We start from the raw sequence: 27,584 nt of genomic DNA on the forward strand, positions 1-27,584 counted from the left end.
ATTTACTTTAATTATTAAAAATATTGTACAAAATTTACGACATTGTTAATTAAATTTATGTCAAAAAGTGAAATTCTATAGTATTTTGTAATTATATTCGTATAAAATAAATCAAAACTTTACTGATTTAGTAATTATTCAATATTGATAACTATCGATTAAAATCGAAAGCGGCCATCATGCAAAAGTCATCTGTCATCACTGTCATTGAAATTATTTTTAGGTCTAAAATTAAAAAAAAATATTAAATTGTAAATTGTAAGTAGGTAAGTGTTAAAACCAATATCAAATTGTTGGCGATAAAATTTTGTATGCACCACGTCATTAAAGACTCTTTACTGACTTGGTACACAAATAACTATTATTTGTCAAATAAACATTTCTTCCTGTTTTCTGACAACAATAAAATGTATTTTGAATTAAATAAATTACATACTTTCTTCTTTTTGTCAATTAATTTTAACAACATTCTTCTTGGATTTATTATTAATATTTTGTATTTTGACAACGGCATCCGATTTGGACGTCGAAAAGATAATAAAATCATTTTTTTAGTAAAATTTTGGCTTATTTCCCATTTAAAATAGTTGATTAGAAAAATGCCACAAGGAAATATCTTTAGAACAACTTCAAAAAAATTTCTGGACACCCTATATAAATAATTATATTAATCCTTTCAAATGAGCTATCACACGACCGCTAATATCATTTTAAAAATTATCGATTACGTCATCACGCCCAAATGGATTATGTCACTAATAATCAAAAAATCATAATTTAAAAATAAAAGTCGACCTGTTTCGGGATTTACTTACTACCATGTTAAAGGAACGAAATTGTAATGAGCATTCCGGTTTTATTATAAGATGTAAAATTAATACATACTTATGTCCAACTAAATCTGCTTCGGCTAATAATAAAATATAACCAGTATATAACAGTTTTGTATTGTTTAATTTATCTGATTATTTCATTCTGATTCTGACCAATAGAAAGCTACAGAAATCTGAATTAAATCGATAATTTTTGATAATCTCCCGTCGTTAAGTATATTACGTCAGATGCCCTTCGTTGCTACGAAAAAATATATTAAGTGACATTAATGATAATTAATGTTTTAAAAATTATAAAAGTGATGACTTTCAATCGTCAAATATTTATAAAAACTGTGTGTTTAATGGTACTTACATAAATAAATTACAATAAAATTTTGGTTTTGAACAGTTTTATTCATGAAATAATCGCAACAAATTGCACTCGACCTCTGAAATTAATATAGAATTTTTGCTCACGTGACACTTTGACATAATTTCACTCGCCTTAAAACTGTCAAAGTGTCACTCGGGAAAAATTCAATAATTTCAGAGCTCTTGTACAATTACTACTGATAATCTTTTTTTCTCTTCGACAGCAAAAAAACAACTTTGATAAATTTTGATTAACACGATTGGTAGCACGAAGGTAAGTACGATTGTTCCTTTTTTGAACATTTTAGGAAAGTAATTAACCTTTTGTTCAATTATTTCTTGTTTTTTACTAGATATGTATTTTGGTTTTAAGAGTTTTCTTTATCTCTCGAGAAAAGACAAAGTAGTGCACTTTGTGGCAAATTGTTTTAAACTTCTTTTCATAGTTTTATCTATCCAATATTTCCTAGCTTAACTCTATAGGCTATTAATTATGTATTTTAAAAAAGGAACTACAACGTTAACAGGGTTTTATTGTTTCATATAGTCAATGGACCTCTAAATATGAAAAAACCGCGGAGTGCTACCATTTAAAGGGGTACATTTTTGGGAAAGGGGTAAATTAGTCCCTAGGCACAGGGCGAATTAGGGTTAGTTCTATGCACATTTAGTGCAAACATGTCTATAGGAAAATTGTTTCAGGTTAAATTTACTATCGAAATATCATATTTGTTGCTTTACAAAAATATATCCAAAAGAAAAGCAAGAAAAAACATGAAAATAGCAATTTTGTTTTTTGTCCCATAACTTTTTCCACGGCGATATAGGTATAGGCATTGCTTCACAGAAAAACTTCCATCCTTCTTCTTTAAAATGGCGTTTGGTATAAGTCCCTGTGATTTACAATTTCCAAAATATGATTTTTCAAATTTCGCCACTCACAGCGATTTTGGGATATTTTCCTTGTTACTTCGAAAACATTGTTCTGTAACTTTTTTCTACGCAATTCTAGGTATACACAATGGTACATTTAGTAGAAAGAGAAGTAAATTACCTTTAAAATGTTCTATAGTAGAAGGCCGTATGGAGTATGTAAGCGAGATATGGTTTTTCAAAATTTTATACTTTTAATGATTTTTGATATATTTTACGATTATTTTCAAATTTCTCATTATAACTTTTTTTATTGTATATTTGGGTATATACATTGTATAATAAAAAGGAAAGCTCATTTTCTTTACTTTTAAATGGTGTACTGTAAAAAATTCTAGGACTATTTTTAAACAAGATATGCTTTTTCAAAATAACATATAGGTACACATGCAATAGTTGGAACCACATGTAAAACTTTTTTAGTATTAATTTTTAATGAAAAAAAGTTATTCTTTATAAAATGCTCTGCCTAGTCTGAAACCTAAAATGCAATCATCAGATATAAAATTTTATTAATAGTGTCAGGAGAAGAGGCGATAGTAAACATAGTAACAAAGTGGTCTCCGGCCGGTAGGAGACGAAGAGGAAGACCGAGGTCCAAATGGCTGGAAGAGGTGAAGCGAGATCTAGAGGACATGGGAATTAGAAATGCAGAAGAAAGAGCAAGAGACAGAAGGAGCTGGAACCGGATATGTAATGCAGTCTAAGAAAAGAAGAATGGAGGACTGATCCACCTCGAAAACATGGATCTAGAGAGCCTGTGAAGGCGGCGCTACCCCCACGGGGGTGTTTTAGCCACTATATATATAATAGTTTACGAGGTATGTTAAAAATATGAATTTGCTCAGGAGTAAAGTACCTTTATATTTCACAATATCGAAAAGTGTTATCAAGAAAAATTATTTGAAATTAAAAATTATATTATAGTATGCAATAATATTCTCCTCATTAAAAAAAATAAAAAAATTTGAAATTTTTTCAATTTACGGATACTTTTGGATATCCTACGGATATCTTGTATCAAAATAGTCCTAGATTTTTTTGAAATACACCATTTTAAAGTAAAGAAAATATGCTGTTTTCTATTATACAATGTATATCCCTTAATGTACAAGAAAAAAAGTCATAATGAGAAATTTAAAAAATAATCATAAAAATATCAAAAATCATTAAAAGTATAAGAATGCTTGCTTGAAAATAGTCAAGCAACCTTATACAATTGACCATTTTAAAGGTAATTGACTTCTCTTTCTAATAAATGTACCATTGCATATACCTATAAATGCGTAAAAAAAAGTTACAGAGCAATGTTTGCGAAATAATGGGGAAAATGGCAAAAATGCTGTGAGCGGTGAAATTTGAAAAAGCCTATTTCGAAAAATAAAAATCCTAGAGACTTCTACTAAACTTCATTTTAAAGAGAAGAATGTAGGTTATTTTTTGCTAAAGCAATATCTATACCTATATCACCGTGGAAAAAGTTATGGGGCAATAAACAAAATTGCTTTCTTTCGTGTTGTTTTTTTGCTTTTCTTTTGAATATATTTTTGTAAATTAAAATATTTATGACTTTAAAATGTAGGTAATATTTCGATAGTAAATTTAACCTGTTAAATTTTCCTGTAGACGTCTTTGTACCAAAAGTGCATAGCACGCACCCTAATTCACCCTGTGCCTAGGGACTAATTCACCCATTTCTCAAAAACGCACCCATTTAAATGGTAGCACTCCGCGGTTTTTTCAAATCTAGAGGTCCGTTGACTATATGAGATAATAAAATCCCGTTAACGTCGTAGTTCCTTTCAGCTCTCCTATTTTAAACATAATCAATAGCCTACTAGTAACTACCATTTTATAATTTTTCTTCCATATTTTTCTCTTCAATTTTTTTTATGTGCTAGTAAGTGTGTCCGAAGAACCACCCCTATATCTCTTCCGATTCTTTATACCGCTGCCTACACATACAAGTAAAGGATCGTTTAAACACAGCGATATATCAAACAACTTATCAAGGTCAATCGAGTTGTTGCAACTTATCACTGTGTGTAAACGGTGCATCGCACAACTTATCAAAGTTGGAGTTGGGTTGAAGGTGGTATCGCATTGAATCGCAGCGTCTAAACAGCGTTTCAACTTGTCATCACAACTAGTTGCTGTGACTTATCGTTGTGTTTAAACGACGCTTAAAGGATCGTTTAAACACAGCGATATATCAAACAACTTATCAAGGTCAATCGAGTTGTTGCAACTTATCACTGTGTGTAAACGGTGCATCGCACAACTTATCAAAGTTGGAGTTGGGTTGAAGGTGGTATCGTATTGAATCGCAGCGTCTAAACAGCGTTTCAACTTGTCATCACAACTAGTTGCTGTGACTTATCGTTGTGTTTAAACGACCCTTAAGAATGATCCAAAGAACTGCCTCCCCACCTCTTCCGATTCTGAGCAACGTGGCCTTCGTTTTTTTTTCCCTACAATGTACATATATAAAATGTGGTGTTTGATGTATATAAATTGTAGTGAGTCACGAACTAACTTGTGGTGACTGTCCGAAAACTACATCGATCAAACGACAAACGGATAGCAGAACACAAAAGGGCTTTCAACAATAGAAAAACAGACACTACTACATACGCACTTCACCTTCTAGATCATAGTCATTCTTTTAATGAAGAGTTTCAAATTCTGCGTATTCAAAATAAAGGCCTTAAGCTATCTTTGTTAGAATCTATGGAAATTAATATATTAAACAAGCTGAAAATGCGAGCATTGTCATAACGAAAACTTTGTATATTTACGTATTTTAATTCATAATATGGAAAATTTCTATTATGAAAAGTAGTTTAGAATTAATAATTATGTTTTAATGTGCAATTATATCATTCTAATTTAAATGTTATTAACTATAAAGGTAGTTTACTCTTGATCGACATTCATATTTTTTATATACCTCGTATAAAATTAATAAAATTTTATACAACTTGTCCCAAAAGTAGTGGAACGGTCGAATATTTCGCGAACTGAACATCGGATCGAAAAACTGAAAAATACCTGTTCAATCATTTTCAAAAATCTATCCAATGACACCAAACACCAACCTCCACTACACCCCCTGGAGGTGGGGTATGGGGTAACTTTAAAATCTCAAATGGAAACCCCTAGATTTTCTTGCAGATTTGGATTCGTTACGTAAAAGTAAGCAACTTTTATTCAAGACATTTTTTCGAACTGTGGATAGATGGCGCTATAATTGGGAAAAACGATTTATCCTGATACCATGGGTAAATTATAGAAACGGTCTAATATCTCGAGAAATACACTTCCAAATGAGAAACCAAACAAATTTTTTAATACTTTTCGAAAACCTATCGAATAACACTAAACATGACCCTCCAACCCACCCCCCTGGAGGTGGGGTGGGGGGTAACTTTAAAATATTAAATAGCAACCCCCACTTTTTATTACAGATTCGGATTTGTCATGAAAAACTAAGCAACATTTATTCGAAACATTTCTTAGAATTGTTGATAGATGGCGCTTTAATTGGAAAAATACGATTTATTAGCGCCATCTATCAGCATTTTTAAAAAATGTTTCGAATAAATATTGCTTAATTTTTCATGACGAATTCGAATCTGCAATAAAAAGTGGGGGTTTCTATTTAAGATTTTAAAGTTACCCTCCACCACACCTCCAGGGGTGGGTTGGAGGGTCATGTTTAGTGTTTATCGATAGGTTTTCGAAAAATATTAAAAACCTGTTTTTTGGTTTCTTATTTGAAAATGTATTTCTCGAGATATTAGACCGTTTCTATAATTTACCTATGGTATCATGATAAATAGTTTTTCCAATTATAGCGCCACCTATCCACAGTTCGAAAAAATGTCTTGCATAAAAGTTGCTTACTTTTACGTAACGAATGCAAATCTGCAAGAAAATCTAGGGGTTTCCATTTAAGATTTTAAAGTTACCCCCCACCCCACCTCCAGGGGGTGTAGTGGGAGTTGGTGTTTGGTGTCATTGGATAGATTTTTGAAAATGATTGAACACGTATTTTTCAGTTTTTCCATCCGATGTTTAGTTCGCGAAATATTCGACCGTTCCCCTACTTTTGGGACACGGTTGCATCATAAATCTTAGAACAAGAAGAGCTTTTTATGAAGAATAACTTTTATTTGTCAAATTAAAAATAAAAGAGTTATAAATGAAAATGTTCTTGGTATCCATAATTTGAGAAAAATCTTAAAATATTTTTTTCCATTAGAAGGATGCACACAGACACAATACTGGCTAGTGATTTTAGTCAATAATTTTGCCAATTCGACAAAAAAATAATTTCTATATAGTTAATAATTATTACTAAATAATTAGTAATTTTGCCAATTTCGGCAAAATTCTCAAAAAACAAAAAATTACCTTCTACAATCACTAGCCAGTTGTATCGAGTTTAGGGAACTACTAGGTTATACATAATATTTTAATTTTTTAGCAAATGGAACAGTCCATTTATCATAAAGGGGAGACCGTATTTATACTGGTATAAACCTTTTTAAAACTGTTAATAAATTATTGCTTTTAAAATATTTATACTCAAATTGTATTTTCGAACATCTTATTTATTTTATATAATAATTAAATTCACTATCAAATGTCATTGATGTTTTATTAATACTTAATTTAAAATTTAGTTTGACATTCACGAAGTGTCAAACTCAAATGTAAATAACCTATGCTTGGCAAATCGAGATTTAAAAAAAAAGTAGCCTACTTCCTAATCAACCATTTGAGCTGACGTTTAGTGCGTCTGTAGGAGATAACCGGATTGTGACGTCACATTTTAGACTTTGAGGTCGATTATCTCGAAGACGGTTAGAAATATCGAAATGCCATTTTCAGATTTGGATTTAGAAGAAAAAACTACATAAGAATCCATCGATAAATCTGATCTGAGTATTGCAGGAGCGGCGACGCAATAACACACAGACTTTTGCAAATTTATAAACGAAAAGTTTTCGTTGAAAATACAGATATAATTCTGAATGACCAACTCGAGACAAACAGCTCCCCACTCCTCAACCTCTTCAGCGAAAGACTTTAAAAAGGCAAACCCATAGTAAACTAAATCAAATCACTTCAGAAAGGCACTCTGCCGAAACAGCTGTAGTCACATAGTTATAATAAATTTTGTGGAAGTATAGAAAAAAAACGTTTTCAGTGTTTTATTGTTAGATTAAATTTTGGCTAAGCATTCCTTGATAAACGAATTTGTTTTTCAAAAATATTACTGTTTTGTTTTCCACAAAGGTGGTTTTCACGGTATCGCTCATAAAATGTGGTCCAAGATTGATAATTTTTGCAAATTGAAAGAAATACAAGGTGGGCGGTTAATTTTGCCGGTGTGTATTACAAACGTTGTGTATTGACACACACCAATATGACTATTAATAAATATTGGTGAATCTAGAGACGTATAATTAATTTATGTCGTTAACAATAAAAAACCCCAAGACATTGTCACACCCTACGTACGCCTCTGACAGCAAGGTGGCATAGACTTGACAAGCAATGTAAGTTTCAAAAAATCCCTCACAATACACAATGCGTGGGTCTATGCATAGTACCATAGTACTAGTATTTATTATTAGCCGTTGACTTTCACCATTTGAGATAATACCAGTCAGTCCTCTTTTTTCGATTCGTGGCTTTGATCTAGAGGAAATGAAATGTCATGGGTTACAGTTGAATGTCTTGTGATAATGACATGATAGCTTGCCGACAAAAGGAACTTTTGTGCGAAAAGTATAACGTTCACTATAATTCTTGTTTTCTCGATCATTAATTCACAATGACCTATTCTGTTAAAAATCTTTTTTGGGTTTGATTAATAATTTTTATAAGCATATGATTAATAGTCAAGGAGCCAGCCTGTGTGACCGTGGCCTTTTCAATTTTGATGGTCACACCCAATTTTATGTATTTTATGTATGCATTTTGGCTGCTGATTACGAATTTCGAGGGTGAAAATGAGTGGCGCATACAAAATTTTAGTTTTATTTTAAAAGATTTTTCCATAATATTTGCTCAATTTGAATTAAAACGCGCCACAAAAGAGTAACTTTGATACAGTTTGAATTTTGAAACTCTTTTGTGACACGTTTACTTCAAATTTAGTAAATATTATGAAAAAATATTTTAAAATAAAACTAGAATTTTGTTTCGCATCAAAATGAAAATACATCGCGCCAAGTAATATTCATATCAGATCTGTTGTAGCTGGAATATAGTATGCGCCACTCATTTTTACGGCGTATAGCGGTCTTTTATTCTTGTATCAGGAGTTTTTCAAAGTTATTTATTAATTAAATGTATGAAGTTGAATACAATGTTTCTCGATTGCACGTTAAGCTTTATAAATTGTCGCCTTTGTCGCATTATCTCCCAAATGATCTAGTGTCCATCGAATGTACACTAATTTTTTTTTCTATTCGAAATAGATTGAAAAAAATATTGGGATGACCGGTAAATAAACTCGAATTGCCCGTTGCCAGATCAAATTTAGCGGTAACCACTACAACTACATAAACCATTTCGGGAATAATCGTTAATTGAAAACCCGTTTTTTTACATAGATAATAGATTTGATCATACTTAAGAAGCCTATAACTTAAAAATTCGAATTTTTCCGGATATGAGGTATACACCGTTAGATTCGTCTAGAATATTTCTACAAACGCTCAGTTATTGGCGCAATTCGTAGGTTAAAATTTTGAGTAATTGTGGAAAAACCAAAATTCTTAAAGTTAAGTTGTTCAGTTTTTCGGCTATACTGAGCTGTGTATATGTCTGATCGTGACGTCTTATACACCATTTGAAAGCTTAAGTCGACACTATTGATTTGGTGTATTTGCGGTTCTCTTGTCTCTTCTTAAACCGAAGATATATACCCCCACAAATATGCCGTTTTGTACCTACCAAGTCCTATAGCTCGCTTATGGGTGGTCAGAAGTCACAAACTACACCGGTTCTGAATCGGCCCTGACCCCCTCTTCAAACACATTTTCCCTTTTTTAAATAGAAATTGAGTCATACTTCTGAGCTCGGTAACTTTTGAATGGTATAACCGATTTTCAAAGTTAGACATGCGTTGGAAAGGTAATGATCAGTACTATTAGAAGCCGTAAAGGTCGTACTTAAATTTTCTAAGTTTTTGGTAGTTTTGGGGACGAGAACGAAAAACAGACCCTAAATAGGAAGGGCCGTAAAATCCACACCCCTAGACCAAAATGGATCGTTGACATAGGAATGGGTGAGTCTTTTCCCGAACTTTAAGATGGGAGTTATCCCAATTTTCAATTCAGTTAGATTTAGAAAATCGAAAATTTCGTTTATATTTGTCGCGTGTAGAGGAGTGTGGGTGTGCGCCACTGGCGAGAACTGCCGTTCTCTGGTAATTTAATGGATTTCTAGCTCGTGAACTAAGAGATCAAAAAATGGTTTTCAATAAAAGTACCCCGCACAAACCTTATGGAAATTAGGTCCCAGTGGATTTCGTTCATACTTTAAGAAAATATTTTTTGAAGCATCCTGATAAAAAGTTTTCCTGGGCACAACTCAATCGTTTGAAGGATTTTCAAGATATAGAGGCACAAACTCGGAAAATTATAAGATTTAAGGGGTATTCTAATTATTTGAGTTACTGGTTATCTGGCAACATGTTTTACAACATGTAAAACAATTGGCAACATGTGAACACTTTTTTTAACAAAAAGGGGTCGCGCTTTAAATAAGTTTGGGAAACACTGTTCTAGAGTTTCGAAGGTTTTCGGCATTAAATTGATATAAACAGATTACTCATGGATTTTTGGGATCGCTAAACACGAATATGCCATCAGAATTGACCGCCGGAGGACGTGGTGACCAGGGTCACTGCAAGGGACGTCATCTTCTAAAGTTTCGATGGTTTTCGGCATTAAATTGATGCAAATGAATTACGGGAGGGTTTTTTGAGGTCACTAAACACGAATATGCCACCAGAACCGACTCCCGGAGCACCTGGTTTTCAAGGTCAATAAAAGGGGCTACCGGAACTTCGAGGGTCTTTTAAAAAAAATTTACAACTTTAATTAATTGGGACCAGAAGGCATAACATCACACTATTTAATACATGGCTGATCCTGCAGACTAGAGGAGGTCTTCTGAAAGGAGCAGAGATGGTGGCGCCAGCGTGGAAATACCGACGACGAAAATGGAAGTTAAACCAGGACCCAGGAAGACGATCAACCCAGTGAGCGACAGTGTAAAGACAAAGTGGAAATAAAATGTAAGTAAGAATGTCTATCTTTATTAAAAATGCTTCCCTCGTTTTATGTTATTATTGAACATTGAATATTTATCTTTGCTGATTTTTGAATAATTTATGAAGTATCGATTTTTTTTATCTATGAATTTTGAAACATGAAGTGATTTTGGAATTGAATATTTTTATCGAAGTTTATTATATATGCTATTTTTGAATTTTTATTTAATTTTATTAGCAGTTGTTTTTGTTATTGATCTTTTAGATACATTTTTATCGATTTTGTGTTAAATTTTGTATGATATGAACCTGAATTAATATTTTTTGAGTGATAAATGATATTTTTTTTAATGAATAATGATTAGTGATGACATACAACAAACATTGCTATAAGCAAGAGATATATTTTTAACGAACCGACCTGATGAGTCGAGATAAGGAATTTGAAGAAGAACTATATAGATTAGAAGAAGAACTAACAATATTATAAGCTAAATATTATGAGGCAACTAGAGACAATAAGAAACCCACGGCTCTTGTCAAATTAGGAAGGTACTAAGTGATTTATAGAAGCTTGGACGCTTATTAGAAACCCACTCTGTGTTTTGAAGGGTACCTATTTTATTCATGATTATTCGTGAATAAACAACGGCCTCAAAGCAAGGGATTGAGGTTGTGATATTTTTAGAAGAATTTGAACCGCATAAAAAACCTATTTCGTGTTTTGAGTTAACTATACCACCTAAATGGTGCGTACAGATCAGGGCGAAAATTCGGGTTAATATTGGCGGAGAACTAAGACATCCGAGTGAAACCTCTTTTATTAAGGTAAAAAGAAGGTATCGGAGCTAGTATATGAAGTGATTATTATGATGTTATATGAAATGATATATGAGATAAATGATATATGATTGTTATATGAAATATGTATATGAAGATGAATTATGTACACTGTAGAAGTGTTAGTATGTGGAGAAAATTGAAGAATTATATGAGTTGTAGTACCAGACAAGAAGAAGAAGAGGAAAATATGTGGGAAAAATGAAAGAAGAGACATAAAACCTGTCAGAAATGTCAAAATAAACAAGCAGAATTATGAATAATATCAAATAAGTAGCTAATCATTGAATTTTGTCTAAGAATTAAAGTTGAAAATTTTTTTTTCTCTAAAGTAACGTAAATTACAAATAACTTATTTTTAAATGTAGATAATGAATTCAGGTTAAATTTTCGCGGAAAATGGAAGTATTTGAATTAAGGATAGACAATATCTTACAATAAGTGTTAGTAGATAGTAAGCAAAGGGACACAAAAAGTGAAATTTTTAGACATTCAGCAACAGAGATTAAATCTTTATTATAGCTACAAAAGAGTTATTAGAAGTTTAGAGAAATATTAGAAATTTTTAGATTACATTTTTATTATAGGTACATTATTTTAAAGTTAGTAAGAATATATAAATAAATCAAAAGAAAACTGAAATAGGAATTATTAATAGACTAAAGGATACATTTTTTTACTTATTCGAGTAATATTAGCTTAGCTTAGGACTTTTAGTTAGATACGAGATTTTTAGTTAGGTAGATTAGATTAGTAATCAGCACAGACACAGGAGCACCTGCTGCCTAAGACAGGTTATCTTCTGGAGTTTCGGAGGAACCAAATGGAGGAATCAAATGGATTACTCTTAGGTTTTTAACTAAAGAAAATAACCTGTCTTAAGCACCAGGTGCTCCTGTGTCTGTGCTGATCACGTATTCGTGTTCAGCAACACCAAAAACCTATAACTAATCAGTTTGCATTAATGTAGTACCAAAGACCCTCGAAACTCCAGGAGCGCCTTTCACTGACCTTGGAAACCAGGTGCTCCGGGAATCGGTTCTGGTGGCATATTCGTGTTTAGCGACCTCAGAAAACACTCCAGTAATTCATTTGCATCAATTAAATGCCAAAACCATCGAAACTCTAGAAGATGAAGTCCCTTGCAGTGGCCCTGGCCATCACGTCCTCCGGAGGTCAATTCTGGTGGCACATTCGTGTTTAGCGATCTCAAAAACCTATGAGTAATCTGTTTATATCAATTTAATGCTGAAACCCCCCAAAACTCTAGAAGATGACGTCTGTTAAAGGTCAAGGTCAAAGTAAAGGTCGCCATTGGATAGCCAGGAAAAAATCCTAGACTACTAGTACTTTTCCTTGATCCAAACTTCTACATGGTGTCAGATAACCAGTAACTCAGGGAATTGGAACACCCAGTAAATCTTATAATTTTCCCAGTTTGTGCCTCTATATCTTGAAAATCCTTCATATGATTGAGTTGTGCCTAGCGATGTGAAATTACGTGTAATTTCAGAAATTGTAAGTTACACGTGTAAAATTACCCAAAAATTACAAACCAGATGTAATTTATGTAACTTATGTAATTTATGTTCATTGTATTAAAAAATCAATTGTTTGCATTCATATTGAATATAATAAACACAAAGTAACTACATACTTATGAAATAAAGAAAAGTGGATAAGAAATACATACAAATAATAAAGAAATGAAAACATAGGTTCTTTAGTTTTGTTTTAAGCGGCTTTTATAAATCACAACTTCCTTTTTCGCAGACAACTGGAGACCTTCTTGTTATAAAACGTCGAAGTTTCAATTGTTTGCTCTTCCAATGAGCCTTGTGTAATTTTTTTTATCTCCGGCAAATCCAGAACTGCATCCTGAAATTAAATAGGAAAGTGTAAACATAGAGAGTAAAAATAATGGGTTTATAATATAATATATACAGATCTAACTACCTTGTTTTCGGCATCTGAAGTATCCTTCTCGACTTCCGTTTTTTTTTGGGGTTGTTCTGTGCCTTTACCCTGAAATTGATAATTTTGGAATATAAACAATAAATATGTATGTGTTTACACTAATTTACCGATTTCATTAAGACGTTTTCTAAAATGTTCACTTTGCTTTGTCTCAAAATGCGTGCTGGTCTCTGTTCCCTAGTTTCCATTCTTTGATCAATTTCATCATCGGTCATTGCAAAGTCAGCAAAATTAAAATCATCGTCGGAATTTCCATTTCCTGTTGTATTTGAATGCCATGATGATATTGTCTGAAAACATAAGATTTATAATTTTTTATTCGAAAACGGTGGAATGCATTGGAAAATCGGAAAAGAAGCAAACTGCATATATCACATGCACATATCACATATCTAAAAAATGCCTAAATTTAAAATTACCTCGTCTAATTCTTCCTCTTCGGAAATATGGTTTTCAATTACTTCTATCTCCTTCTGTAAGTTTCTACCTTCTATCGAAACGTTGTTCTGTACAGTCTCTTCTATAGGATATTGACTTTGTATGTGATGTTGTCGTGAACGTTTCAGCAATTTTGAATTATATTGTATATAATTTAAATTTGCTGCCCTTTGAGTTGTTAGGCGATTTCTTCTCTTCGTATGAATGCTGCTCTGGGAGCTAAAGCTTCTCTCTGTTGCCGCAGAAGTGCACGGCATTGTCAATATCCTGACTGCAACTTTGGAGAGGCATGAATGTCCACAAAATCCTTTCCACCATGTAACCAAAGAGACATTATCGAGTATGTTCCATAAAAATGTTTCGCCAAAAAAGTCTGTTTTAGCTAAATAGTTTCCTAAATCCTCAGTAATCTTTGACACTCCTTCATCACCAATCTCTATCGTGGTCGTGGTTGACATAGTAGTAATGTATTTCATCGCTTCAATCCTTTCGGCTGATGATAAATTTGCACCAACAGACCGAGGGTTTAGTAAGTCTGCGGCAAAATGGATCGGTTGAAGGGCGTATTCCTTCCTTGATATAAATTTATCCATCGCTTCTGTTTTTTCGCAATCCGTTAGTTTCACGCATTCTAAATGAGTAGATATGTTACTACCGATTTTCGCGAAAGTTTCACAAACCAAATGAATTGACGAAGAATCTCCTTCAAGACGTGTTATTGCTTCAGTAATTGGCTTAAGCAATTCAACAAGAGCGCTAGAATTTATCCAGAATCCTTCATCAAGTAAATTTGCTTTTGCGCTGCGTATTCTATCTTGAATTGTTTTATCTGGAGATATTGCTAGACGTTGTAGGACGGACTTGCATTTAGTCAGATCTTGAAGACATTTTACATGTGAACCCCATCTTGTTTTTACAGGTAGGCTAAGAGACACTCCACACTTCATCTCATTTCTTATTTCTGTGAATTGAGCTCTCAGTACTTGACACTGGTTAATAGTTTTAACGATATGTATAATATGTGACAAATGTGTCTCTATTGAAGATAATTTCAAAATATCGCTGCACAATAAATGTAATGTGTGCGCTAAACAGCCGTATGATACAAGATGGGGATACATCTCTTCACATTGTCTCACAGCCTTCCTCATATTCTTTGCGTTATCAGTCACAATAGCGAAAAATTTTTTAGGTCCATACTCCTCCAGAACTTCAACCATTAATTTTGTTATATATTCTGCGGTATGCTTCTCTGCTTTTGTTAGTACTGATTTGACAAATAACGGTTCGGGTGTTGTAACAATGAAATTAATTACACTTTCATTTCGCAAGTTGGACCAACCATCGCATTGCAATGATAAATTGTCAGCTTGCTTAATTTTATCATTAACTTGAACTTCAACTCGCTCGTACTCTTCGGTCAGGAGACGATTTGATAACATATATCTCGATGGTAAGGTGTATGAAGGTCTAATTTTTTTAAAAAACAATTTCCAATCTTCATTCTCGGTAATTGAATGTGGTGCTGAACTGGTGTAAATAGCTCTAGCAAGCAAAATATTCAATTCGTTATTTTGTTCGTGTGTCATTCGATCACAAAATGATTGTATTCTGTTGATTTTTGTGCAAACAGGTGTTTCCACATGAATGTTATCAGAAGCAGATGTTGATGCTGTGGAAACCGTTGATGATGTACAAGCAGCATCAGTGTTATCGTTATCCAATTTTGCCGATGTGATCTTTTTCATGGATGTTTCAAATGGAAATTTAGAGTGATTCCCCTTTGACTTTGGAGTTAAAATATTGAATTTAAGTTTTATCATATGCGGCACATAAGTGCATTGTTGAAGATGAGATTTCATTCTTGTAGCATTTTTTGCATGTACACTCTTGCAAAATTTACACCTCACATTTATGGTCTTTTGATTAGAAGAACCCGCAGGTAACACTTCAAAATAAAGCCAGATATCTGTCTTACGTTTCACCATGTTTTATGACCTAAAAAAAATATTCAGGTAGACTTAAACATTAAGAAGGGAAAAAACATTATTTTTCAAAGTATTTGATGGGCACGAGGGCATAAAAAATTGTTAGGCATCCTTAAATAGAAGAAAGATTAAAATTGAATCTGTGTAACAATTTAATGAAATTCGAATAAGCAGAATACTGGATCGGACAACTACATTATTTTGCCCTCAACGTTATCAAAATTTTTTATTTAGTAAGTTATGTCAGTGTAATTCAATTACACATGCTACATGCACAAGTACCCCGTTGCTCCTATCATTCTTATAGTTATTGTACAGTAAACTAATCTAAAAAATCGAATAAAACTTGGTAAACCGAATTCAGAATTAAGTACTGTAGCCACATATAAAATGACGCGCGTTAGATTTAACGTACAGTCGATATGCGATAGGCCCGCCCCTGTGTTTCCCAATCTAAGGTTGCTATGGACATCACCGGCACGTGTTTTGCTGTTTGTAGAAATAATATATTTCTTACCTTATAGTTTCTGTGCTTCCTTATAAATAAATGTAAAGTAACCAACGCTGCGTGAATGAATAGAGAAAGAACAGTCGAAAACTAACTTATACATACACATTACACATACAATAACAGAAATGTAAACATAACCTGCCTGACTCAGACTAAGGAACGACTAACGAGCGACGAGCGTAATAGCACCCACTGGTTCGCGCGCGCCGGCACCGGCGCACCGCACTTACGACAATTGCGCGCGCATAAGTTGCCATAATATATGTAATTTTACCAGTAATTACATAAATTACGGTAATTTATGTAAATTTATCATAAGTTACGTTAAATTTCATAAATTACGTAAATTCCAAAAATTACATAAATTACATTAAGTTACGGGTATCATGTAATATTACCGTAAGTTACGTGTAATTTATGTAACGTAAGTTATGTAATTTTACAACTCACATCACTAGTTGTGCCCATGAGAACTTTTTATCAGAATGCTTCAAAGAGTATTTTCCCAAAGTATGAACTAAATCCACTGGGACCTAATTTCCATAAGATTTGTGCGGGGTGCTTTGTTCCTTGAAAAAAAACTGGCACTAGATGGAGTGCCGACAGAAGTGAAAACTTCTTTAGCGACGTTGGCTACCATGAAGTGTACATTAGTATTTAGGCCAAGCACTTTTTTCAAAAAAGTAATGAATAAAAAAATTTTACTTGCGATTTAAATAACCAATAATTATTTCAAAGTCGTAACTAATATATTTTTGTTTAATATTTTTTTATATTTTTGAAATTCATTAAAAACTTCGTCCATTTTTGAATGTTTTGTAATGTTTAGAGGATAATTTCTCACGAATAGTTTAAATTATCAGTAGAAAGTACTTTCATTTACATGATAAAATGTAATATTTATTTATTGCGTCATCATATAAAATTATTACAATTATTTTACATTTTCACACAATTATTACAATTATTTTACATTTCCATTTATAAATTTTTACCTTTATATTACCGTTTAAATTTTTTATATTTTTTTACATTTTTTGTATTACAGTTTACATTTAGGTATATGTAAGTATATTATTAGTCTGGGCATTTTTGGGAAAAGTTATTTACCAGCAATTTTATAGCTGGAATCGAGTCTTATGATTGTATATATTAATAATATAGGTATGTTAAGTCCGCAGATAGTGTGCTACTTTTTTATAAACAAAATGGCACCCGTAAATCGTGTTTTTTTTTTTAATTTTTGCTCTATAACTCGAAAGATTTTAACTTAACACCAAAAACACCCAAATAAAAATTCACCGTAATTAAATTCTCCATAGAGATGTGTTTTTCCCGATTTACTTCGAAGAAAATTTTCCCCGAAAAATCCGGGTTTTTCCAACAAACTCTTTAATTTTCAATTAAAATTTTAGATAAGTAATTGCTTATCAATAATTAAATAACTTGGTAATATAAAAGCCCTTTCCGTATAGATTTTAATTTCAAAAGCCGATGGAAATTAAATGAACAGTTTAGCAACAATTGAATGGAAACAAAACAAAAGCAAGTTTGACATTAAATAATGCGTTTGTTAGATGGCTCTACTCGAGTTACTTGGGAACAAAAAAAACGAAGAAAATTGCTCCACGGGAAGCCGAGAAAATGCATTTTTTTAACGTATACCGATTTTAAAGTTTGAGATTACATTTTCTACAACCTAATTTTTGATTGGAATTTTGCTATTTTTGGCAATTTTCACTCGTAATATCGATAGTTTTTATTATAATAATATATGTTATGGGTATTTTAAAGATACGAAAATTGGTGTGGACAAAGAGGACCGAACTAAAAAGGTGATGGTTCGAAAATTATGATTCTATTTTTTATTTCTTTGCAGTAAATGCCGGTCAATTTTGACCGGTTGTATCTCAGGAACCACTCATCAGAATTAAATGTTTTTTCTTTTAAAAGAAGCGTCCTGCCGCTTTATTTCCAATACCGTTTTCGTGATTTAGTTTAATTTAATATTTCCCGATATAGTCTATTTGTTTATAAGCCAAACATTTGTTTATAATTTTAAAATACTCCTGGGGCGCTTTAATAGTCCAATTTCAATTTTATGTAAAGTACATTAGATAGGTACAGTGTCTTTTTATACAAAAATCATAGTTATTCTTATGTATCATAATTATTGTGGTTATTATAGCGACCGTAAATTTTTAATTAATAACTAAATTGTTGCTAAATTGTTTATTCAATTTCCATCGGCTTCTTTAATTATAATCTATATGAAAAGAGCTTTTACGTTACGAAGTTATTTAATTATTGATAAACAATTACTTATCTAAAATTTTAGTTGAAAATTAAACATTTTGTTGGAAAAACCCGCATTTTCCGGGGAAAATTGTCGTCGAAGTAAATCGGGAAAAACACGTCTCTATGCAGAATTTAATTACGGTGAATTTTGGTTTGTGTGTTTTTGGTGTAAAATAAAAATCTTTGGAGTTATAGAGCAAAAATTGAAAAAACACGATTTTCGGGCGCCATTTTGTTTATAAAAAAAGTAGCACATAATCTGCGGATTTTGCATACCTATATTATTAATATACAGTGAGCACGTATAGGTTGGAATAAATTCATTTCTTCATGAATGGGCAATTTGGAAATAAATCCCAAAACAGGTCAATTTTTATTTTTAATTTAAGACATTTTGTAGTATGATGTATATGCCAAAAAGTCGTAATTTAAAAATAAAGTTGACCTGTTTCGGGATTTTTTTCCAAAGTCGTCCATTCTCGAGAAAATGAATTTATTTCAACCTTTACGTGCTCACTGTATACAATCATAAGATTCGATTCCAGCAATAAAATTGCTGGTAAATAACTTTTCCTTGTATTTTGCTAATTATCCCAGAGTATATATATTTCTCAATTTTCGGGTTTAATTTACAGTGAACAATGTGTTAGATAAAATCTAACACGTCAGTGATCTTGTTACACATGGGAATTATTGTTTTATAATGAATGTCAGAAAAACGCTTAAGCAGGACATGTCGGTAAAGGAGATTAATGTTGATATGACCCAAGATAGAAACATACGGAGAAATCTATTTCTACCTATAATACTTCTAGACGAAAGTTCAGAAAATATAGCATTTTTTACTTTAAATTGTTAATAATTTAAGAATTCTACCGAATCCACTGCAAAAACGAGGTTTTGGTTATTAAGGTCCAGAAAATTCAAAAAAAAAGTATCAGTTACCTGGCCGGGCCAAAGAGTACTTTTTTACCTTATTTCTCTGGACTAATATTTTTGGTAAATATTACTAATTCTACTAAACAATTGACCACATAAAACTATTTAATTTTGAATTGTACATATCTTAATTATAGTGTTTTGCACCAAAAAACCTTTAGTTTTGTATCGAATTAAAAACTAGTATAAATGAAAGAAATATAAGTACCTTTTCCATTTAGATATGACGCAAATAACACACTCACTAGAATGGACAATGTAAGTGCTTCTTATATCTGTTATTTTCTTGTTGCAGATGTCACGAACAAAATAAAACGTTATACATTATAATGGGCATGTAAAATAGGAAGAGATATATCCTTGGCTGTAATCTTCTTTATCTAAGATTCATATTGCTGCAGGCAACAGTTTATAAATATGGTAAAGTATACCTACAAAATAGCTGGATGGAAATAAAAACTATCAGATAGACAAACATATCATATCGAGCAGTTTACATAAGAGTTGTTTATTTACCGTGAAATTGCTGGAAACTTTTAACTGTAAACTACTTTTTCCCGATGTAAGAACGAAGTAAGATGTTCCCAAAGATCATCATTTAGTATTTGTATTCCTATCATAGATATTTTGACAGGTACACCACATATGCACGAGTATTTCTTGTTTTCTTTTTATTTAACCAGTTTCATGATTCAATTATTTTCCTTACGTATACTAAATTCACAATCAAGATGCAGTAGAAATAAACAAACCAAGACAGGTTAAATGCTACTAAAAGCACTCCCAAATCATAATTTACAATTTATAAACTTTAGAAATCATGATTTGGGATTTACAATGTATATACATTGTAATTTATGATTCGGGAGTTCACCTAATAGCATTTAACGTGTATTGGTTTGTTTATTTCTATTGCATCTTGACTGTAAATTTAGTATAAATTAGTATTGGAGATTTTTGGGATTTTGAGCGTGTCTATCAGTTTTTTGATATATTTCGGCGAAGTCGCATTTGAACATTGTAATATAAGTTTTATTCCAAATGTTAAAATATCAAAAATGGCGAATGCGAATTTGCCAAAAATGTGCAAATTTTTGTATAAAAAGGAAGCAAAATATATTATTACGGACGAATAACGAATAATCGGCAGTATATAAAACTATTGTAAACAATATACAAAATATGTCATTGTTCCGTTTTGTTCGCTTCTGATAACAACAGTAAGTTGTGCCTGACAACGCTAGAAATTCGCCTTTAGGATCCTATTTGTGATTATTGAGAACTATTTTTGTAAAAATCGCCGTCGAGGCGCAAGCCGAGACAAGGCAATACAGAGTCCGGGAATGTGGCTTTTCCTACAAGGTATACATACTATTTTTCCGAAAATCGAACATTTAAATTATTTTAAAATAAACATGTTAAAATTTTCAAATAGAAATATTATGATTTTGACTCAAATATTCGTGATGCCACCAAATACAGAGGGCCCGGATTACGTATCCGCCATGTTTTCCCATAAGGCGCTACAGTAAAACATGGCGGATACGATGCGTATCGAGTGTACGTAATCCGGGCCCTGGTTGTGTAACTATAGACACAAAAATATTGAATTGTCAAATTTGACGCATTTGCTTATTTTTGGCAGTATTTATAACTGTTAACATAATAAATAATTAACTTTTTATTGTATTTAATTATTAATTTTTTGGTTTCAGACTGTTTTATAATGTGTTGAAATTATTGAAAATAAAGTTGTTCTTTAATAAATTTGTTCTGAATCTGCTGTAAGGAATATAGGGTATAGTGTAAGGAATTAAGTGCAGGAATATTGAGTACCTAGTAGGAAAAGCTTAACATTCCCGGACGATGTAAAGATTGCCGTCGAGGCGCAAGCCGAGACAATACAGAGTTTGGGAATGTGGCTATTCCTACATAGTATACATACTATTTTTCCGAAAATCGAACATTTAATAGTTATTTATGTACCAAGTCAGTAAAGTTACTCTTTATCGAACGAGTTTGCTATTATGAACAGAGCGAGCGTTAGCGAGCGATGCGAATAACAGACGAGTTCGATAAAGAGTCTTTACTGACGTGGTGCATACAAAATTTTATCGCCAATCATAAAAAACATTAACCCTTACTTAATTACATCCTAACGAAAAACGCTGGACGGAAGGGCCGCCCGAGAACTTTATCGTACCGATCTATTATCGTTATCGTACTAGATACTGGCATTCTATAAAAATAACAAAGTTACTCGTTATTTTGATATTTTAGAAACACCTTGTATACTTGAAAATATTTTATGGTTCTACGCATCATTAATTCCTGCATTTGAGAAAATGTTCGGGGACACACTATATAGGTCTGGATCCAGCGTATGAAAAAAAAGTTGATTAATAGCAAGCTGAAAATTTGTTAACAGCTTAAGGGTGTCTAGTCGGACAAACTTTGATATATGGGAACGATGGAACAGGGGAAGTTTTAATTGTGGAACAGGCTAAAAATTTGGAACGGTAAGACCACGAAAACGGCCCATGTATTTTGTCCGACAGAACAGACTTATACTCTCCGATCAGAGATTAAACTCTCATGCAAAAATCAGACTGCTATTTGTCACCAAATGGGCGTTTTAATGAGTAGAACATGTAGAATATGTCAAATGACAGGAATTATGACAGGTGATAAATAGCAGTCTGATTTATGCATGAGAGTTTAATCTCTTTTCGGAGAGTTTAAGTCTATTCTGTCGGAAAAAATAAATGTGCCGTTTTCGTGGTCTGGCCGTTCCAAATTTTTAACCTGTTCTACAATTAAAACTGCCCCTGTTCCAGTGTTCCCATATATCAAAGTTTATCCGACTAGACACCCTTAAGCTATTAACAAATTTTCAGCTTGCTATTAATCAACTTTTTTTTCATACGCGGGATCCAGGTCTAATAGATTATTTCATAAATCAATAGAATATTAGTCATACTTTCATTTCAAATTAGTTCATTTTTCTGAGAAATTAATAGTTTACAATATTTGCATTTTACTGCATGGATTGTAATGAAATTTTGGGAGTAGCCCAAAGCCCAATCTACTAATTCAAAGTCTACCCTATATACTATATAATATGGCGCTTTTATCATGGGGGCGGTTCCCACCACTTCTCGGGGATAGAACATTTTTATTTTCGAATTGCATGGAGCAAAAGAAAGAATTTTAAGAAAATTTAAAAATGCGCTCTATAATTTGATCTTATTTTTTTCACCCGTCCAACTTTTTGAAAGTAGAAATAACACTATATTAAGGTGATGCAGTAGCGATCAACAGGTAGCAAAAACGCGTTCCAAGATTGCGGCTGTAATTTTGAATATTTTTTCGAGATCTTTGGCACACGTATTCGTAATATAATAAAGAATGGCGGTACAGAGCCCAATTTGAAAAATATATTAATATGTGGAAATTACTCTGTAATTAAATACAATATTAAAAAAACGAGCCTGTACCGCCATTAAGAAGAACAAAAAAATACACTTTCTTCAAATAAACTTTTTTATCCGATGCCTAGATTTTGTGTCATTTTGGAACTACTAAAATTTTTTATTTCATTAGTAGTTCCAAAATGACACAAAATCTAGGCATTGGATGAAAAAGTTTATTTGAAGAAAGTGTATTTTTTTGTTCTTCTTAATGGCGGTACAGGCTCGTTTTTTTAATATTGTATTTAATTACAGAGTAATTTCCACATATTAATATATTTTTAAAATTGGGCTCTGTACCGCCATTCTTTATTATATTACGAATACGTCTGCCAAATATCTCGAAAAAATATTCAAAATTACAGCCGCAATCTTGGAACGCGTTTTCGCTACCTGTTGATCGCTACTGTTTCCTCTTAAGAGGTATTGCAAACGAAAAACAATGCATTTAAATTCTGGTGAATGAGGGGTTAAATGTATGTACTTCTCATTTTTTCCTTAAAGTACATTAGTCATATATTTTTTTGCACCATATCTCGCTTAGTTTGAATGTAACTGACATTTAACGGTGCTCGTTTTAAAGGCCATTTCAAACACCACAAAAGCATGAGCACTTTGAGCATGCACCAAAAAACAAACTCTTTTTACCTACCATGTCTCTTTTTGTATTATAAATAGAAAATTTACGAAGGAACGAATCTCTTTGTTATTTATAATCTAAAAAAAATTTTATATAGTGTTTTTAGTTTAATGCATAGTTTTTAAGGTATTCACAAAAAACCGTCCGGGAACGTGTCATTTTTAAATGAAAATGGCCAATTTTCAACTACGCATAACTCAAAATTTATTGAGTTCTCAAAAAAAAGTATAGATCAGTTTTTGCTTAAAAATAGGTTCTCTAGCCACTTCCATGCTTATTTTGACCAACAAATTTTCCACCCCCTTGAAGGGGTGGGAATTGCCCCAAGATAAAAGCGCCATAGTATATAGGGTAGATTTTGTTTCTTGAGCTATTCCCTACTTACTGTGAAAATATCAAGTACATCGATGTAGTAGGATGGAATTCGGAGCCAAATACCCTCATTGACTGCCCTATAATAATGCTCTGCTATGATCGTGTGAGAGGGGACACACACAAGATTCTAGCAAAATTTTAATTTTCTGTAACTTTTCGAGTTTTTGAGTTACAGCAACGAGTTTTATGTCATTGGAAAGGTAATTTTACATTCTTTCAAAATATGTAAAAATATACAGGGCATATCTAAAAAATTAAGATTTTTTTTTTCATTTCCAGTTCAACCGGAAGCCATATTGTGGGTAAAATTTATTGTGCTAATAGATAATAAAGTACTATATATGTACTACTATAAAAATTCATAACTCCCCTCCTATGAGGAGTTAAGACATCTGACTAATGTTATTCAATTTACCGATAGGTTACCAAAAATATGTCAAAAAATAAACAAATTCCTTGAAGTCATTTTTGAGAAAATCTAGTTCAAAGTTATGTCAAATTTTGACCCCTTAAATATAGGCAACCCATAGCTTTTTCTGAAAAACGATAATATTCTTGTTATAGCCCCATCTTTAGGCTATATAAATGTTTTTTCAAATTAAATTTATCTTAAACAAGTTGTTAGATTGGTAGGGAAATGTATCGGGTGGGCGGTCGGCCATGCTGGCCGCCATTTTGGATTTGGAAATGTCAAATTCCGTATTTCTATTTACCTATCGATAAACTTTAAGTTAAATTTCATTCGTTTTGGTCAAAATTTGCAAAAATGGGCCCCAAATAACCCCCCTATTTCGGCCTCCCTTTGAGAGGTTTTTTCAAAAGCTTAGTTTCTCGGCAAAATTCTCTTAAACTTACTCATACCGAATTTCATCGAAATCGGTCGAGTAGTTTTTGCTGGGCGGTGGCGACATACGTACGTACATACATACGTACGTACATACTTCCGACATGTTTTTTTATTTGCTTTTTAGACTCAGTGGGACTCAAAACGTCGAAAAAAAGTGAAATCTGAAAAAAATTTTTTTGCACGATCCTATAACTTTATCTATTATACTCATACTGCGTATGTAGTACGATAAAGTAAAAAGAGTGTGTGTGTGTGTGTGTGTGTGTGTGTGTGTGTGTGTGTACTTGGTTTGCACGTAATACGTTATACTTCTATTATTATAATTTCAACGAAATAAATATATTTTAAACAGTTTAATCGTATTTTTATTTAAATATTAAACCAATTTTAACATTTAGACACTTAAAATGAAATACCAAAAATTAAAAATACCGTTAATAGTTACGTTATTGTTTATGAAGTGTAGCCTTCCGCAGCGCAGTTGCTTTTCCCTTCATGAATAGTAAAAAAAAACTAAATAAATATATTTGCTAACAAATTATCACTAATATCTGTCACCTTCCTATATATAATCGAATTAACAAAAACACCATTTCATAATATATTTGCATTAATGCAAAACTTAAAAGATTTAAGAATTTTATTAATTTTAGACGAAATAAAAATTTTGTGTGACAGTAATGACGATGACAGAATGCTTTTGCATGATGGCCGATTTCGATGTTTAATCGATAGTTGTTCAAGTAATCAATATTGAATAAGTACCTAATTACCAAATCTGTAAAGTCTCGATTTATGTTTTATGAATATAATTGCAAAATACTACAGAAATTGACTTTCTGACATAAATTTAATTAATAATAACGTAAATTTTGTACAATATTTTTAATAATTAAAGTAAATAAATTTTAAGTTCACTCAAATAAATAATCGATTACTGCCATCGATCGCTTACATTCAATCTCAGTTAATTTGATTAATCGCGGCAGGTAAAGTAAAATTCTTCTTTCAGTACAATAAAGAGTTACTTTACTGCCGCAAATGGCGTCAAATGAGTACAATAATGAATGACTTTAGTGACGGTTGGTGATAAATTATATTAAAATAAACATGTTAACATTTTCAAATAGACATACGTATTATTATTGTGACTCAAATATTCTGGTAGGGGAGCCCAAGCGGGGATTTTTGTAGTAACTCACTCGAGCGCGTCAAATTATCATATGGGGAGAACCCTGGTACCCTGTAGATGTACCCCTACCATATTATATTGGCTCTAAACACAGGGGAGTTCGTTAAGGGGGGCCGAAAGAAAATATATCCTTAGAAAAACTCGAAATCGTCAGATTAAGATAAGGTGAGCTAAGTACATGCAAAACAGTGTATATTTCAAAAATCTGACGATTTGGGCGGGGCGTAATGGGTAGTCACAAAGTTTCATAAGAAAAAAGCGAATATTTCGAGAAATGAACGATAGATCTAAAAACTAAAAAATACGTGCTCAATATTTGTCAAAAATCTATCGAATGATACCAAACACGACTGCCACGGAGAGGGGTGGGGGGTAAGTTTAAGATTTTAAATACGAATCCCGCGATATTCCGCGAAATGAACATCAGATCGAAAAACTGAAAAATACACTTATTCAATATGTTTGAAAAATCTATCGAATGGCACCAAACACGACTCCCCACGGATGTGGGGTGGGGGGTTACTTTAAAATTTTAAATAGGAGCCCCCATTTTTTATTGATTCAGATTCCTTACGTAAAAATAAGTAACTTTTATTTGAAACATTTTTTCGAATTATGGATAGATGGCGCTAAAATCGGAAAAAAAAGGATTGTTGGAAATGGAAAATTAAATTAAAAATGGAAAGTCTTCACTAAAATGGAAAACTTTACTTAACTTTTTTTGGTTTTAGAACCTACTCTTCACAACTCAATAGGGGAGCGTTCAAGTATTACGTAACGCGGTTTTTGAAGATTTTTAATCCCCTCTCCCTACGTAACGCACCTTAATGGGGCGTTCACGTAATACGTAACGCAATTTTTGATGATTTTTAAACCCTCCCCCCCCCCCAACCTGCGTTACGTAATAGGCCCCTAGGTCCCCAAAGCGCTCGAGTGACTGCACATTTAGCATACTTTCCTTCCCTACCCACCAAATACAGGTGTTGTAACTATAGAAACAAAAATATTGAATTGACAAATTTGACGCATTTGCCTATTTTTGGCAGTATATTTGGTATTTTCTCGTGTTTTCTGTGATTGTAATCATTTTAGAAAACAAAATTACCTAATTTAATCATGAGTTTTCTTCAAAAATGTTGTTAAAAATGTATAAATTCCTGACCGATTTTCGGAAAAGATATTTAATATTTAAGCTCGTCAATTTGTCTGGTAGTGTACGCCATTGGATAAGTTCTTGGTTCGTAATTTAAGTTCAACGTGACTAACAGTCTTTTGATACTTTGTATTAACTTCAGAGTATGTTGAGTACATGACTTATAGTATCTGACTACCATTTTCTGATTTATTTCTGAAGAAGTTAATTAAAGTAGTGTTACCTTTAATTATATTTCCTGAGGATTAGATATTTAGTGTACCTAGGTATTATTGCAAACAATTATTTAATTTTAGGCAAATAATTTTTTTATTTATTTTCAAATGAAAATGAAAATCCAATAATAATTATTAAAAAGAGTATTTTACTCATCTATTGCGTTTGATTTGGCTTTATTTTCTTTTACGGGAGAGGTGTGGGGGTAAATTTAAAATTTTAAGTACGAACCCCGCGATGTTTTGCGAAATAAACAGACCGAAAAACTGAAAAATACACGGATT

The 27,584-nt window shown here is 32.3% G+C and overlaps 2 protein-coding genes across 2 annotated transcripts in view; both read right to left on the reverse strand.

The window, feature by feature from the left end:
- LOC114341392 (leucine zipper putative tumor suppressor 2 homolog) overlaps positions 1–27,584 on the reverse strand; it is a 621,793-nt gene that overhangs the window by 484,391 nt on the left and 109,818 nt on the right. The window lies entirely within an intron of this gene.
- LOC114331190 (uncharacterized) lies at positions 12,824–14,223 on the reverse strand. The gene is made up of 3 exons (XM_050652489.1): positions 13,653–14,223; positions 13,341–13,523; positions 12,824–13,281 (listed from the first exon to the last, which is right to left on the reverse strand). Exons 1-3 carry the CDS (start codon positions 14,145–14,147, stop codon positions 13,183–13,185), a joined length of 777 nt encoding a protein of 258 aa, XP_050508446.1. The 5' UTR covers positions 14,148–14,223; the 3' UTR covers positions 12,824–13,182.

The sequence above is a fragment of the Diabrotica virgifera genome, chromosome 5 (genome assembly GCF_917563875.1).
Source record: "Diabrotica virgifera virgifera chromosome 5, PGI_DIABVI_V3a".
NCBI classification, from domain to species: Eukaryota; Metazoa; Arthropoda; class Insecta; order Coleoptera; family Chrysomelidae; genus Diabrotica; species Diabrotica virgifera.